Below are 14,240 nucleotides of genomic sequence, written 5' to 3' on the forward strand. Positions count from 1 at the left end.
GGGGGGGGGGGGGGGCGGTGTGGTCACACGCTCAGGTCCGTGCCTCTGGACGGGGACAGAAAACGAGGCTTCTGGCCTCTGTTGTAGAGGTGCAGCCTAGATTCAAGAACAAGATGGCCAGCCAGAAAACTACTAGGTTCCTTCCCCCGCAGTCACATCGGGCCTCATGGGGCCGCCACCCGTCCAGTCCGACGTGTTGGCCCGTGGGGCCCGGCGCACTGCGGCGCCTGCGTCTGAGTTGGCGGGGCTGAGCAGGAGCCGGGGCTGTGGCCGCTAACCTGTTCCCTTCCCGGTGTAACTGACGGCCCGGTCGCTTATGGCCGCGTTGCTGGGCTTGATGTCCATGAATGGCTTGCTGCCTATCCCCGTGGGCGCCATCTCCTGTTTCCTGAGTTCTAAGATAGGAGTGTGTGGGGGAGTTTTCTAAGCAGCTCCCTGGGTTTAATTCCACTTTGTGTCTCTGGGGGACTGGACATGCTGAGGTGCCCGTTTCGGCCTCTCTCAGGGAGCCCAAGGGGGTGAACCAGGAAAAAGGAAGACGTGGGACCATAGAAACTGGGTGTCCAACCGGGCAGGGGCAGGTCTCCGTCTGTGGATGAAGGGACATCCACCTTGGAGTGGGACAGAGGCCTCCAGGCAGGGCATGGCTCCAGGAAAGACAAACTGACAGGTATCTGCCACGCTTGAAACTGAGAGGGGATCAAAGCACAGGGTGAGAGCCTGAGCACGAATGAATGCTCGGTAAACCAAGCAAAGAAAGAGGATGGCGATTACAGCTGGGGGCCCCAGAGGGAGGGGACACCAGGCCTTGGGGACATGCTGCTCCTACCGGGCGCCCCGAGCAAGGCTGCTGCGTGCCTGTGTGCACGTGTGTCTTGCGTGTCTCTGTGTGCACACGTGTGTACATGTGTCTCTGGGTGTGAACATATGTGTCTGTGTGTGTGCATATCTGTGCATGCCTGTGTGCCTGTGTCTGTGTGCATGGGGGGGGTCCACACTTAGAAGGACGTGGCAATGAGGAGGCCGTGGGGCATCTCTGGTGCCAGGTCAGGGCCCTGGCCAGGGTGGTAGCCTCCGAGTGCCAAGTGGCCGCGTTTGGATGTCAGGGTGTTAGCTTATTAGGGTTTCTCTGGCCCAGCGGGGTGGTCAGAGCCGCCAGAAGGAGGGCCGGCTGGGAGGGGTTGCGATGAAGATGGCACGTGTGGCAGCCAGCCTGGATGAGCTACCACTCTGAAGTAGGCAGAGGTGGCCCAGTGACGAACTCGGGACAGGAGGGACTGGGGGCAGACATGAAGGGGGAGGGAACGAGGTGGGAGGCCTTACCTGTGGGGAGACCACAGGCTGGCCATCGGCGTGGCGTCCAGGAGGCCAGGGGCCTTGACCACAGGGCAGGGCAGAAAGCTGACGCCACGGGTCTGAGGGCGTCTGGGAGCTGGGGCTGAGCCATCTCTCGGAGCGTGGGGGCCGGGGTCTTGCTTGTTGTTTTAAGGAGAAGTAAGTGTTCGTGTGCTGATGGATGGTGCTAAGGAGCCCCTCGGACAGACCACGAGCCCTGAACCCAGCCCGAGCCCAGCCCGAGCTGGCCCTGCACGCCGAGTGCCCTCCAGCCGCTCTGCCCACCTCGGCTCCGCAGAGCCTGCCGCCACAGGATCTTCCCTATCACGTCTGTCCAGGCGGTCTTGACCTCAGCGGAGCTCGCCTGGGGAACGTAGGTGTCCTGGGATTTCCGCCGCCTGCAGAACCAGATCTCAACCTCAAGCCACTGTCCCCGACGTTCTCCGTCATCCCGATCTGTGCCATCTGCAGCCACAAGCACCGTGAGGGACCTCAGATCCTGCCCTTTGGACAACTGACTGCTCTGGCTGACGCTTGACCCCAGCGCCTCCGTGCCGGAGGTCCCCTCACCCAGACACCGAGTGGTGTGGACGAGGCTGGGCCGGGGGCCCATCGCCCCTGGCCCCCATTCCCCCTCGCCCCCACCCCCGCCATCCACACTGGCTCCCTTGTGAGGGCTCAGTGCCCCCGCCAGAAGGGCTCCCTGGCGCGTCATCACAGGACCCCTCCGATGAGCTCGCTGGCAGGGAAAGGGTTGCAGTGGGGCCTCTCCCGGGAGACTTCACCCCCAGTGCCTGTCTGGGGGGAGGGGTGAGGCCCTGAGACCGCCCAGCGGAAGGCCGCCTCTATGCTCTGCCCACGTTCACCCAAACCTGAAATGGAGTCACTGACGAGGAGACATTGGTTTTCTAGCCCCTGGACTGGGACGTGGAACACGAAGGACAAATGGCTCCTTGCGGCTTCTGGAGGCCACAGGCTCCAAAATTCAGCCGAAGAGCCGCAATAACAAATAACCTGGCGTTCCCTCCGGCCCCCAGCGCCCTGCCTGACGCGGTACCGTGAAGGACTGCTTGTGCGCGTACACAGCGTGGCCCCCGGCCACCTCTGGGCCCTGCTGGACAGGATGAGGTCTTCAAACAGGAACACGCGCCTCAGCTGCTGCTTCCCTCTGCAGCGAATGAGGAACTCGTCCTGGCATCTCAGCCACCCCTGTTCCTTCAGATCCACCTGCAGGCAGGCCGGCCTCTCTCAGGGGGACAGGACAGCCATCCCAGCCCTGACCTCGCGCCCCTGTAACGAAGCCTCCACGAGGCGACGGCTGCGTGAGGGTCAACTGCGCCCAGCCAGGCCGCCTCTTCATGGGAGGTGCCCCCCTCCCTCCCGTGGACGGCCCTGTCCTGGGTGACACCTGGGCTGTCCCAGATCGCTGGGCTGAGCTCACTGGACAGAGGGCTCGGGGGCCTTCGGGTCTGCGGGTGGCCACCTGGGGCCGATCTGTCGTCTTGGAACTCTTACTAACGCTGCTCTAATGAGGTGCCCACGTCTTCACTTGGGACGGGGAATTCGGGGCGGTCCTGCCTGAGCGGAAGGTCCGCTCTTCCTCCTGGCCCACGGGGAATTCGGGGCGGTCCTGCCTGAGCGGAAGGTCCTCTCTTCCTCCTGGCCCTGGGCGCTGGCCCCACCGCGGCCCACAGCCCAAGGCCAAGCTCAGTTTTTCCCATATCCAGTTATTTCAGAGTAGCCCCAAACACCGACGTGTAGCACTGAGAGCCCGCCTGCCTCTCCTCCCGTGGCTCCCGCCCCAGCAGCCTCTCCCGGGTGTCCCCTTCCCTCTGGGCAGGGGTCTGGGGGGGGGTCTCAAGCGTGGGCGCCTCCCCGCAGGCCTGTCCTATGGCCCTCAGCTCGCCCAGCGCCTGCTCACGGGCGGGGCAGCCGCCAGCCTCCTGGACCAGGGCCCGGCGTAGCAGTGCGTACTTGCCCACGCGCTGCACGGGCTTCAGCAAGTAGGAGGCCAGGTCCATCTTGTCACCCAGCTCCCGCTGCTTGTCCTGCAAGGCCGGGCGAGAGGGTCAGCCCGGGCCAGGCCGGGCGGTAAGGCTCGCGGGCGGGGGGACGACCTTCAAGAAGGCGTTGCCGTGGCTGCAGAGCAGGGCGTCTGCCCGGGCTTGTTCTTGCTGTAGAGCGCGTACCTGCCAAGCTGCTCCTCCTGCGAAGGGAGGGCTGGGGTCAGAAGCCGCCCAGCTCCGCAGGGTCTCGCTGCAGTCGGGAGCGGGCACTAGGCTCCCCGGACGTGGTAGGAGCCCTAGACTCAGTCTCAAAATACCAGTTTTCAGGGAAGAGGCAAGAGGGGGTGCTCAGAGGGTGGGCCCGAGGGAGGGTTTGAAATATCCATTAACAGTCAAGAACCAAGTCTGTCTAAACGTTTAAAAGTCTCAAGATTACTGTCAACATAAAACAACATGGAAGTTGCACGTGATGGCTAAAAGCATTTTTTAAGAGCGAGCTGAAAAGACACAACATGTGGGATGTGCCTCAGCACCCGTGCTTTTGTCACGGTAATTCATATTTAATGATGCTGAAGCAGAATTGTCACCTGCCCCCAGCACAGATGCTGCCCCGTGCCCCAAACTGTTTGGTTACTAACTACTTGTTGAAAAAACTTTCTTTTCAGAGTAAATTAAGAATTTTATAAAGACTCAGTATTCATGGTTGAGAAGAGACTTATCAAAACCTCAGGTCTCCTCGGAGTGATCTATACATCCATGCGGCTCTCAGAGCTGGTCAGGAGGGTCTGGCGGCCCTCTGGAAGGGGAGCTGGGCAGGCTCACAGGAAGACCGTGACGGGGACCAGGTGGGCTTCCTACGTGCAGGGAGCAAACCGATTTTGGAAGCTGCTTTGGGCCAGCTAGCTGTGAGGGGTGGGTCGTGGACAGATTAGGTGTGCTGACACAGGTGCAACCCCAGTGCTGAGGGGCTCTCGACCAGGGTGCCGTCTGCTGACCCTGAGGCCCAAGCGTCCAGAGCCAGGTCATAACTGGCAGGGACGTATCTCCTGACCCGGACACAAGGGACCCACTCGTCTGAAACGTGGGCCGCGCCCAGCACGAGTGGGGCTGGCCTCACCCTGTCCACACAGTGGGCTGGGGACTCACATATCTCAGGAACGCGTGGCCCACGGCCCAGGGGCGGTGCCGGCAGCGCTCCAGCCCCGGGAGGAAGCGCCCGCGGTGGAAGGCGTAGGGCGTCTCCCAGTTCCCGAAAATGAGGCTGCGCTTCCCTCGGAGGCCCTGGGGCAGGTCCGTCCTCTCCATTTCTGGAAAATAGTTGTCAATGACATATCCTAAGGACCTAACATCCTGCCTCTCCGTGGAGATCTTCTCGGCCATCGCGTGCTGCGGTCGGCTGCTGAAAGACAGCGAGCCGCGGGGATGCTCAGGCCTTGCGGCCACCGGCCTCAGCTGGCACTTCGTCAGCGTTATTCCTGCCTCGGAGGAAACAAGAGACTGAAACTCCGGAGTAATGAACGCGGTATACACGGACGGGAGACACACAAAAGCACTGTCTCCCGTGGTTTCCCGTCTTTGGGGATGAGTAATTTCGAGACGCTTCCCGCCTGAGCTGTCCTCTCACCGGTACTGGAGTCGCTCCTGGAGTGCAGGGAGGTTACAGCAGAAGGAAAGCTGTTGCATCGGCGTTTCCACGCTGCCGATCACGGCCTTTTCAGAAGAGAGATCCCTTTGGAAACTGAAAAGGAGAGATTCGCAGGCTCCCTAACTTCAACCCTGAATCCAGACGGTTTGATTCTAGCACCGTCTTTAGGGGGCAGCTCTGGCAGGAAGATTCGCACGCCCGCAGCGGGAGCCCTCTGCCAGGAAGGCTGTGCTGGGGATTTGCGGGAAAACTGGTTTCTGGCGCACACCCGCTGCTAACCTACCACAAGGTGTTCCTGAAAAGTCAGCTTTACTCAGTGACCTCTGACCCTGATGCAGAGAAGCCGCTGCAGCAGAGGACAGAGAGTAGGCCTGGGGGCCAGTGTGGTGCGGAGATGGACAGTAGGCGGAGGGCCCTCTGGGCTGGAGGTCCCCACGCACACTACGCGTTTCTTCCCTATTTGAGAGCATCCCACCAGCCACCTTCTGAAACTACTCCATCCTAATGACACCAGTGGGGGTTGGTAGAGTTTTTCCTGCCATTATCTGTCTTTACTTTTTTTTGCTTTACTTTTTTTTTTAATTGGAAGAAAAGCAGCTAACGATAGGTGGTCAGAATGCCGTGGTCAGAATGCCGTGAGTTCATCCTGTTTGCAGCAGACCCTGGACGGCCTCTCGCACACCTGCAGCGCGGATTTTATAGGTGCTTCTTGTTTCTGGGAAGACGGCGCCTTCTGCTGGTCGGGGGCCTGGAGCCCTTGGCGGCGGCAGTGCCGACAAACGCAGCTGCTGCCACGCGAGGTGCCCTTGTCACACCCACGCACGGCCGCTGAGTCACCTTCTGTAGACACTCACCGAAAACAAGTGTTCTTCCTCAATATCCAGAAAAAAAATTACACACTAGCATGGTCTGGGCATCTGGACCAAGTAAATGGAGATTGACTCATAAAGGATGGAAAGTTCTGGGGAAATGACTGCTGACCAAGCGGCAGGCGCTCCCTCCAGACAGCTGGGTTTCCGGGGACACGGGGCGGTCCATGCAAACTCCCGCCCTGGCCCCCGGCATGTGGGAGGACTCGCTCCCTTGAAGGTTGTGTGCGGGGTCCCCACAGCCAGGCCTGGGCTTGCTGGGTCTGAGGCCCGTGAATGGCGGGAGGGGGACCCATCCCCAGCAGCAAAGGCAGGACAGCTTTGCCAACCTGCTCCCTCCCAGACCCAGGACGTGCACTCCGGGTGGCCAGGCGGCTCCTGGTGAGTGGGCCACGCCTACCTGCCTTCTGCTGCCCCGACACCTTCACAACGAGCTGGAAGGCCGTCCACAGACCCGCAGCTCTCCCTGCGGCCTGCCCACACCCCACAAGGTCCACCTTTAACAAGGTGGTTGAAGGTTGTTTCAGAAAAAGCATTTTGTAACCATCTCAGTTCAGATTCGAGCTGCTCTCTGGAGGAAACACATGTGGACCCATCGAATGAGCAAAGGAAACCAGGGGACGCCCCCTCCAGCCAGGGCTCACTGCAAACAGGGACAAACAACCCAGAGGCTGGGAGGCCAGGCTGGCGTCACGGACTGTCACTGGGGTGGGTGGGGTCCTTGACCACTTTTTATCCAGACAGTTAACAAGTATCTTTTTGCAAACATCTTCCTAAAGATTTAACAAACTAAACGGACAACTTCATTTGGGCAACAGATAAACGGGCACACACCTCTCACCTCAATACTTACAGACTTTTTTTAAGAGCAGTTTCTAAAGTAATTTCTTCACGTTGTGGGCTTGATTTGCTTATTGCAATTTTCTGGAAATGAGCCCTATACAACTAGAGTTGGTTGTTTAACCATCAGAGTGGGTGTGGCCACTACACGCCCTGAAAAAGGAGGCGGCTCTCAGAGGTTCAGTTCTGAGCACAGGGAGATCACTAATGTCTTGTTTAAAATCAGACATGAGTGCTTCAGCCTGGACCTGACGGGGAAGGCCTGGAGGGGCGTCCGTGGGTTTCCCACGCTGTGGAAGGGCACTCCACGGCTCTGGGTCTCTAGATCCCACTGACCACTAGGCCCACAGGTTGAGGGCATCTGCCTCACCTTCCAGCTTGCCCTTCCCATCCTCCTCGGAGGAGTGGGTCCTAGGGAGAGAGGACAGACTCCGGTTCTGAGGGAGCCGAGGGCTCTCGGCAGGTGGCCTCAGCGGGGGCCGCTTCTCTGAGGCCACAGCGGTGCCGGTCACCTCCAGGCCTTTGATAAAGACCCCAGTGTGGCCCAGCCGGAGGGAGTCGCTGGGGCCACTGTCAAGCCGAGGAATTGCGAAGCTTTGTGCTTTCTTCCTAATTTTCTTCAGGGGGTGCTTCCTGGGATGGGCGGGGAGCAGGTGCCGCTGCTGTCCTGTGCGTGCACACCTGGGCGCGGGTGCTCACCCTGCCCACACACGGCAGCTTGTCTGGCGAGGCCGGGCAGCAGTCAGGCCCACTCCCCAGCTCGGCCCTCGGGGTCAGCAGGAGGGGTCCAGGAAGGCTCAAGGGGCTGCCCCTCGGGTCCCTGGGCAAGCTCGTGCTCCAGGGGGCTCCAGCCCAGAGGCAGGGGGCCGGGGCCCGGAGCTGCCTCTCCAAGGGCCTCTTGCCAGTGGCGTCGGGTCTGCCGGCTCTGCAGCCACAAGGTTTGGCCCCGTGGCAGCGCCCAGTGGCCGCCGGGGCCCACCACCACCACACTCGCCCTGGGGAAGCTCTGCACGGCCTGGCGGCGACAGCGCTTCAGATCCTCGGTGACCAGCTCTGGGTCCAGGTGCTCTAGGCACTGACTGCACCGCAGCGTCCGCCCGCTCACCTTCCCGGCACAGGAGGGCACCGGTCAGTGCAGTGAAGGACGGTCACAGCCAAGGTGGCCTGGGTGGCCTGAGCCAGCACCCTGAGTAAACTCAGGTCACGCTCTGCCTGCTGACCACGTCGCCCAAAGCGAGGACCAGGGTGAGCCAGAGGCCAGAGTGAGAGGAAGACTCTGTGCTCGCGGTGGCAACTGCTGGCCGGACTCGACCATGGGCATCAGGGCTGGAGAGGCCGTGAGACGGTCCGCCTGATGTGTGACCCATGGGCCAGGGACTTCGGGCCGAGAGCTCCAGGCCTGCCCTGGCCTCTTGGGTTCTGTGCTCCTGAGGACTCTGGCCCTGGCGCCCTAACGGCAGGAATTCTAGGGCGCTAGCGAGAGTGCGGGTGTGGCTGTGCTGCAGCAATCGTTCTGGGATCTTTGACAGTAAGTGGACTTTTATAACTGAGCCGGTAAACAGAAAGAACAGTTCACGTGTCCTCGTGGGCTGTCTGTCTGGTACAATAAATAAACCCCTCACAGGTCTATGGAGAGCCTGGCGGGGGGGCGCCCACCTCGCAGCGAAAGTCCGCAGCGAGGACCTGGCAACGCGTGCACACCCTGGGAGTGACTGGGCCGGGGCTCTTACCGTCTCGCAGAACTTGGACCTGAGGGCCTGCCTGGCCAGCTCGCCCTCCCTCCGCTCAGCCAGGCCGGCCTTGGCGCTCAGACTCCTTCTGAAGTCCTGGGTCCCTTCCTCTGCGCCTTGCAAGTCCTCTTCCATCAGCCGCAGCCCTTTCGGACGATATTGCTGCGGCCCAAGGAGCAAACAGTCAGAACAAGCCCCAGCAGTGCCCTGGGTGTCCCTGCGTGTGTCCTGGTGGGCACCCACCGTCAGCCTGTCTGGGAGAGCCTGGGACGCCTGCCACTGCTTTGCGTTCCCCAGAGAGAGCAGCTCCAAAGGCCCAAGGAATTTCTCTCTTTCTTTTTCAAACCACGATGTGATCTACGTAGGAAAAGAAGGTTTTACTTTTAAATGTGCTAAGGAGTCCGGCCCTAAGACTTCGGAGGACAAAGGAGGTGTCAGATGCTGCCTTGGGGCCAGTGCATCCGGTTCCTACAGCTACACGCCTCCTCTGAACGGCATCTCCTGAGCGCATCCGAAGGCTACTCGGCCTCAGTTTGAACCACGGTTCTCACTCGTGATGTTTCGATCTGTGAATGGGAGTGAATGAGCTTGGCTTGGAGAGGGACTGGGATGACCACAGACTTCCACAGCTCAAGTTTATAACTTTTAATTGTTTGGAAGTGGAAATTAAGATCATTGAAAAATGGATCCAGAAGTTTCAGTTTCGAAACTTGTTACTATGCTACACAAACTCCAGAAACATTCCTCAGGCTGGTGGCACCTGGGAGGGACGAAGGGGCAATGGCAGGCCTGCCTGCACCTTCGCAGTCGGATGAGGTCACGGTCATCACTTTAGAGACGCAGTTCCCACGGCAACAGCACTGCGCTCACCGCGGGCACGTCAGAAGCAAACCCTCACAGGGCAATGCAGGGGCATCCGGTCGTTAGACACCCAGGAAGAGGTTTGCTATTAAAAAATGGAGCGATTGGGCTGGATCTATGAGGACAATAATTGTATTTAATGAACTCAGGTGTATGAGCAGAGGAGGGAGACCAGAGTACGTGCTCTTTGTGGGCAGAGTCATGGGAAAAACCATCAAACCTAGATTTTTGCAAGGTAGCACCTGTAGTCCTCGAACTGCCAGGTAGAGGAGAGGAAATGCTCAGCAGGGCAGAGGCGCCTCAGAGGGGGAGTTCCACTGCCGACCTCGAGAAAAAATAAATTCCAGTCGGCTTGAAAAATTAAATGGAGAAATTCAAGCCATGAAAGTCTTATAATGGAATACATTAGTCGTTCTGTAACTGAAAGATAGGAAAAGCCACATAAATCATAAGCAAAGTTAAAGGGCAAATTACAGATATCTGCAACACAATCAAAGGATTAGGAGTGACATAATGAAACTATTACAAACTGTAGAGAAACTGGCCAAGTACATGAAAAAGCAATTTATTAGGGAAATAAAAATAACCAATAAATGTAGGAAGAAAAGGTTCAACTGCAGCATAAAAGATCCGAACGCAGACAATGATGAGACACCTTATCGTCACCTGTCAGATTGGCAAACGAGAAAGCGGGCCTCCAAAGGCTGCCGAGAGCCCAGGCTGGGCCAGCCGTCTGGAAGGCCGCTGGCAGATGTCTGAAAACCTCAGAAGGTGTGCGCCCTGACCCTCCGACCCAGCCTAGGAATTTGCAAACAATCACAAAGTGGCTGTTGTGCAGGTGGTGATGTCTGCAATAGCGAACAGCAGGGCAGAGCCCTGGGGACTTCCCAGCAGCGTGCGTGCCCACGCGGCCCCACCTCAGGGCCACCAGAGGAGCGCGTGAGGCAGGATCTCACTGTGGCTAAAACCTAGGTCCTAATTCTTCCACAGTGTGCGTGCAATTGCTCAGGAAAAAAAGGCACTTAACACGCTATATAGGATGATCCCATTTTTAGGTTAAATTGTATTTAGCTTTGGGTGAAGACAGCAGACTAAAACATATCTAACTTTGATCCCTCCTGGAACACTGCCAAAGCTTCAGTAACGTCTTTCGAGGTATAAAGGATGGGGACAACAGACAGGCTGGGAAGGAGGGACGCTGGGGGCCCGGGCGTCCTGTGCAGGTGGTGAAGCTGACGACGAGGTGAGGCCCGGTGATGACCGGGAGCTGCGAGAGGTGGGGGCCCCAGTGCACGCGCCGTTCACCCTGCAGGGCCCGGGTGCTCTCTGCACAGAGGGAGGCGGTCAGGGGCCACGGGAACACGGAGTCTCACCTCCTCCCTGACATGCAGCCAGGCCCTCCCCTCGGGGGTCGGAGGCCGCATCTCTGGAGGAGCCCACGAGCCCAGGAGGTGGGCCCGGCAGGGGCCTCTAGTGGCCCCACCCCATTCGTGAGCTAGGCAGGCAACCTAGGATCACCAGGAGAGCCTCCAGCATGAAAAAGAGAAGCCAGAACAGGCCTGCAGAAGCCCCCTCGGAGGGGAGAGAGGCTGGGCAGACACCACGACCAGTATTTCAGCCAAGAGTAAGTCAGGTGCTGTAAAGAAGGGCCACTGAGAGGAATAAACAAACAAAACCCCTATGGAAGTTAACAACGTTAGAGCAGAAGCAAAAACACACAAGTGGGCTTAGAAGATAAAGTCGATAAAATCTATTCAAAGTAGAGGAAAAGGCCAGCGACGTGGAAAACGGAAAAGGAAGAAAACGAGCGGACCAGCAGGAAGCGTGGAATTTGGGAAACGGGGGTGCTCATCAAGGAACCCCAGAATCCCCAGAGCCTAGGGAGGCAAAGGAGGAGCCTCTGCTCACCAGGCGGAGGCGGCCTGAGGACCAGAGGTGGACGAGATTCCCGGGAGAAAGCAGGGCCCAGCCCAAGGCTGAGAGTGCAGCAGAGCAGACTCTCCACTGCAACCCATGAGGCTAAATGACCGGTACGGTGCCTCTGTTCCGGCGGGAGAATAAACTACTGAGAACTGTGATGGAGAAGAGACAGCATCGGGTGTGCAGGTCTTAGAGTTTCCATCCTTCCCCTGGGAAGTCCTGGAGGGCATTTTCTAATAAAATACATAATATATAAGAAACAGTAGACCCCATAGGATGGAGGAGGCCCCAGAGGCCAGGGAATAGACCCTACGGGTAGACGGGGGACCCCACAGGATTGAGGAGCGGGTTGGAGGAGCCCCAGGCAGGGCCCACCCCCAGGTTGGGGTGTCCCGAGTCTGCCATGCTCCAGGCTGCCACCACCGGGACCAGGTGAGCTGGTCAGCCCCTTGTCTGTGCTTCCCTGCAGCCTGGATCAGCTGGGTCACCATCTCCCACCACCCAGGCCCCCCACTGGCCCATGGCTGGGCGCTAGGGCTGTTTGTGGGGAGACCAGGGAGGGAAAATACAGAGTGTGCAACCCCACCGTGACTGCTGGCTGTCCTGGGGACCAGCCTGGGGTGCCCTGGGGGCGGCGCCCCTCCCACCCTGACTGCCCCACGGTGACCAGACACTGGAGGATGCAGGGCCAGCTGAGGGTCCAGAGAGTCTCCAGCCACTCTTCACTGCCCCTATGCTGCTGGCTGGGCTGGGGGTCCTGGCTTCACATTTACTAACCAGGAAACAATGGCTGATAAAATAATAAGGATTTTACTTGAAAAACAGAAGCTTTTGGAAATCGTTAAGTGCGTATGAATATAAAGAAGATCTGGATTAAAACAGCGAGTGTTACACTGGTTATTTCAGGTAACCCAGTTCCATACCTCCCGGAAGCCTGACTGGTCACCTCTCCCAGGACACTGACCTGGTAGCCTCCCCCCTGGAGCCCTGACTGTCACCTCCCCCTGGAGCCCTGACTGGTTACCTCTCCCAGATACTGACCTGGTCGCCTCCCCCTGGAGCCCTGACTGACTGTCACCTCACTCTGGAGCCCTGTCACCTCCCCCTGGCTCCCGGACTGGTCACCTCCCCCTGGAGCCCTGAATGGTCACCTGCCCCTGGAGCCCTGACTGGCGTCCTCGCTCCTGGAGCTCCTCCAGTGCCTGCAGACACCTGTTGGAGGCGAGGACCAGCCTGTGGACCTCTTCGTCTACTTGGTCGTACAGCCTGCAGGCAGCCTCGATGGTGTCCCTGGAAAGAGAAGGCAGCTGTCAGGGTGTTTGTTCACAGCAAGCCCCGAGTCGGTGACACCTGGTTACAAACACCAGCTGCACTCTGTACATCTGACAAAAACGGAAGCCCCCGAGGAGGCCCACAGCCTGAGCAGAGCATAAACACGCCTGTGAGCTGTGACACCCTGCCAGCCACAGGTGCGGGCACCCCGGAGGTGGCAGGGAAATGTGGGTGGGTGGACCCGGTGCCTGGGAGGCAACAGGCAAGGAAGCATTTGGTTAGGACGGATGCTGAATTCCAGGAAGTGACCTTTCTCCACTTGAGCCTTCCAAGGAATCTGCTAGGCTTCCTTTAGTTACAAAGGGAATTAATCTCTGGTCAGCACAGTGTGTCCGTCAGAGGAATGGAGGTTTGAACTCCTTGGAGACACTGCAGGTGATGAAGACGGGCTTCCCGTGACTGGGCAGAGCGCTGGGAATCGCCCCGGCTGGGCCGCGGTCCAGCGCGGCCCCAGCGGGACACTCACTGGTAGTCTTGGCCGGCGCCGTGCGCCTCCCTCCTCAGCCGTGCCAGCACGGTGCCGCCTTCCAGCCGGAGGGCCACCAGCCGCGCGTCTTCCAGGACATGCTTCATCATCGCCCTGTGCTTGCCGATCAACTCTGCGACCTCCTGCCCGGGGTGGGAGAAACGCGCTTGGAAGCCCTCCTCCAGTCCTCCCAAGCCTAGCGCTAGTGGACACGTCAGTGTGACCCATGTCCTTGCTCTGTCAACCGAGCTAAAAGCGGGTGGGCTTGGCGCACCCCACACATCGCCCAGTCCCCATAGGAGCGTAGCACAGCTCCAGATGCCCTTGCCCAAGGGAAGGGAGGTCTGAGGGCAGAAAGAAAGAGGGAAGCTTAAAGGCGGCAGCAGGAGGAGATCCTGGCATTTAGATGAGGCCGTGGATTTCGCTGCACACCCTGGGCACCAGGAGGCATCTCCAGGTCCCTGGTTCCTAGGCCGTCGAGGTCCCTCCAGCCAGTCCACCTCTGTGTCTCCTCTGAATTACTCACTCCTGACAGCAAATCACTTGTGCCTCGGTGGCATGTCAGCAAATGTAGTGGTGATGTTTCTTTTCTGGGCAGAGTGGGATTTTTTTGGTCACAAGGGAAGTTTTTTGCTAATTGACAGGGATCTATGAATGAAAAAGGGCTTGAAAATTTTTGCTAAGGATGATGGTTTTGACCAAACTGTTGTGTTCCCACCTATCTGTCAAATAAAATAAAATACACGAGAACCTACCTGTGCTGTGCTTGGGGTCCTGTGGGTATTCAGGGAGTGGACTGAATTTTGTAGGAAAACAATGGCTTCCTCGCAGTTTGAGGTGAAGGGCTCCAGCTTCTATTGAGGTTTGAGAGCCAGGAGACATAAAGACAGGTTCTGTTAGACGTTGAAACAAGCAGCTGTGAGTTCCCACATTTAAACCCATCTCAGGTTGCAAAGCCTGCCATGCGGCCGCCCGGTGACCTCTGCACATCTACAGAAGTTCCTCCCCTGCCCAGGGTGGGGTTTCAGTGGCATTCTCAAGTGTGCCATGGTGTGGTTGTCCAGAAACAGACTGTTGATGGCGACTATGACAGGTGTGACACTTGGTGGTGGGGTGCCCTTTTCTGATTTAAATTTTAAAATCCATCTAAGGAGAAGCCTAGGAGACTGGCATGTGTGGCAGCTGTGAGTTGCACCTTACCCGACGGAAGCAGATTCAGGCGCTGTGGCTGTAGGG

The 14,240-nt window shown here is 58.6% G+C and overlaps 1 protein-coding gene across 1 annotated transcript in view; it reads right to left on the reverse strand.

Moving 5' to 3' along the window:
• PLEKHG4B (pleckstrin homology and RhoGEF domain containing G4B) overlaps nucleotides 1-14,240 on the reverse strand; it is a 29,344-nt gene that overhangs the window by 307 nt on the left and 14,797 nt on the right. The window contains 18 exon segments of the mRNA XM_007471930.1: nucleotides 157-233; nucleotides 279-395; nucleotides 1,621-1,752; nucleotides 1,755-1,800; nucleotides 2,393-2,439; nucleotides 2,442-2,616; nucleotides 3,207-3,383; nucleotides 3,453-3,496; nucleotides 3,499-3,541; nucleotides 4,488-4,740; nucleotides 7,074-7,328; nucleotides 7,448-7,800; nucleotides 8,426-8,587; nucleotides 10,466-10,612; nucleotides 12,358-12,496; nucleotides 13,005-13,147; nucleotides 13,760-13,858; nucleotides 14,205-14,240. Of these exon segments, the coding sequence (XP_007471992.1) occupies nucleotides 157-233; nucleotides 279-395; nucleotides 1,621-1,752; nucleotides 1,755-1,800; nucleotides 2,393-2,439; nucleotides 2,442-2,616; nucleotides 3,207-3,383; nucleotides 3,453-3,496; nucleotides 3,499-3,541; nucleotides 4,488-4,740; nucleotides 7,074-7,328; nucleotides 7,448-7,800; nucleotides 8,426-8,587; nucleotides 10,466-10,612; nucleotides 12,358-12,496; nucleotides 13,005-13,147; nucleotides 13,760-13,858; nucleotides 14,205-14,240 (2,445 nt within the window).

This window comes from Lipotes vexillifer, unplaced genomic scaffold, assembly GCF_000442215.2.
Source record: "Lipotes vexillifer unplaced genomic scaffold, Lipotes_vexillifer_v1.1 scaffold1063, whole genome shotgun sequence".
Lineage (NCBI taxonomy): Eukaryota > Metazoa > Chordata > Mammalia > Artiodactyla > Lipotidae > Lipotes > Lipotes vexillifer.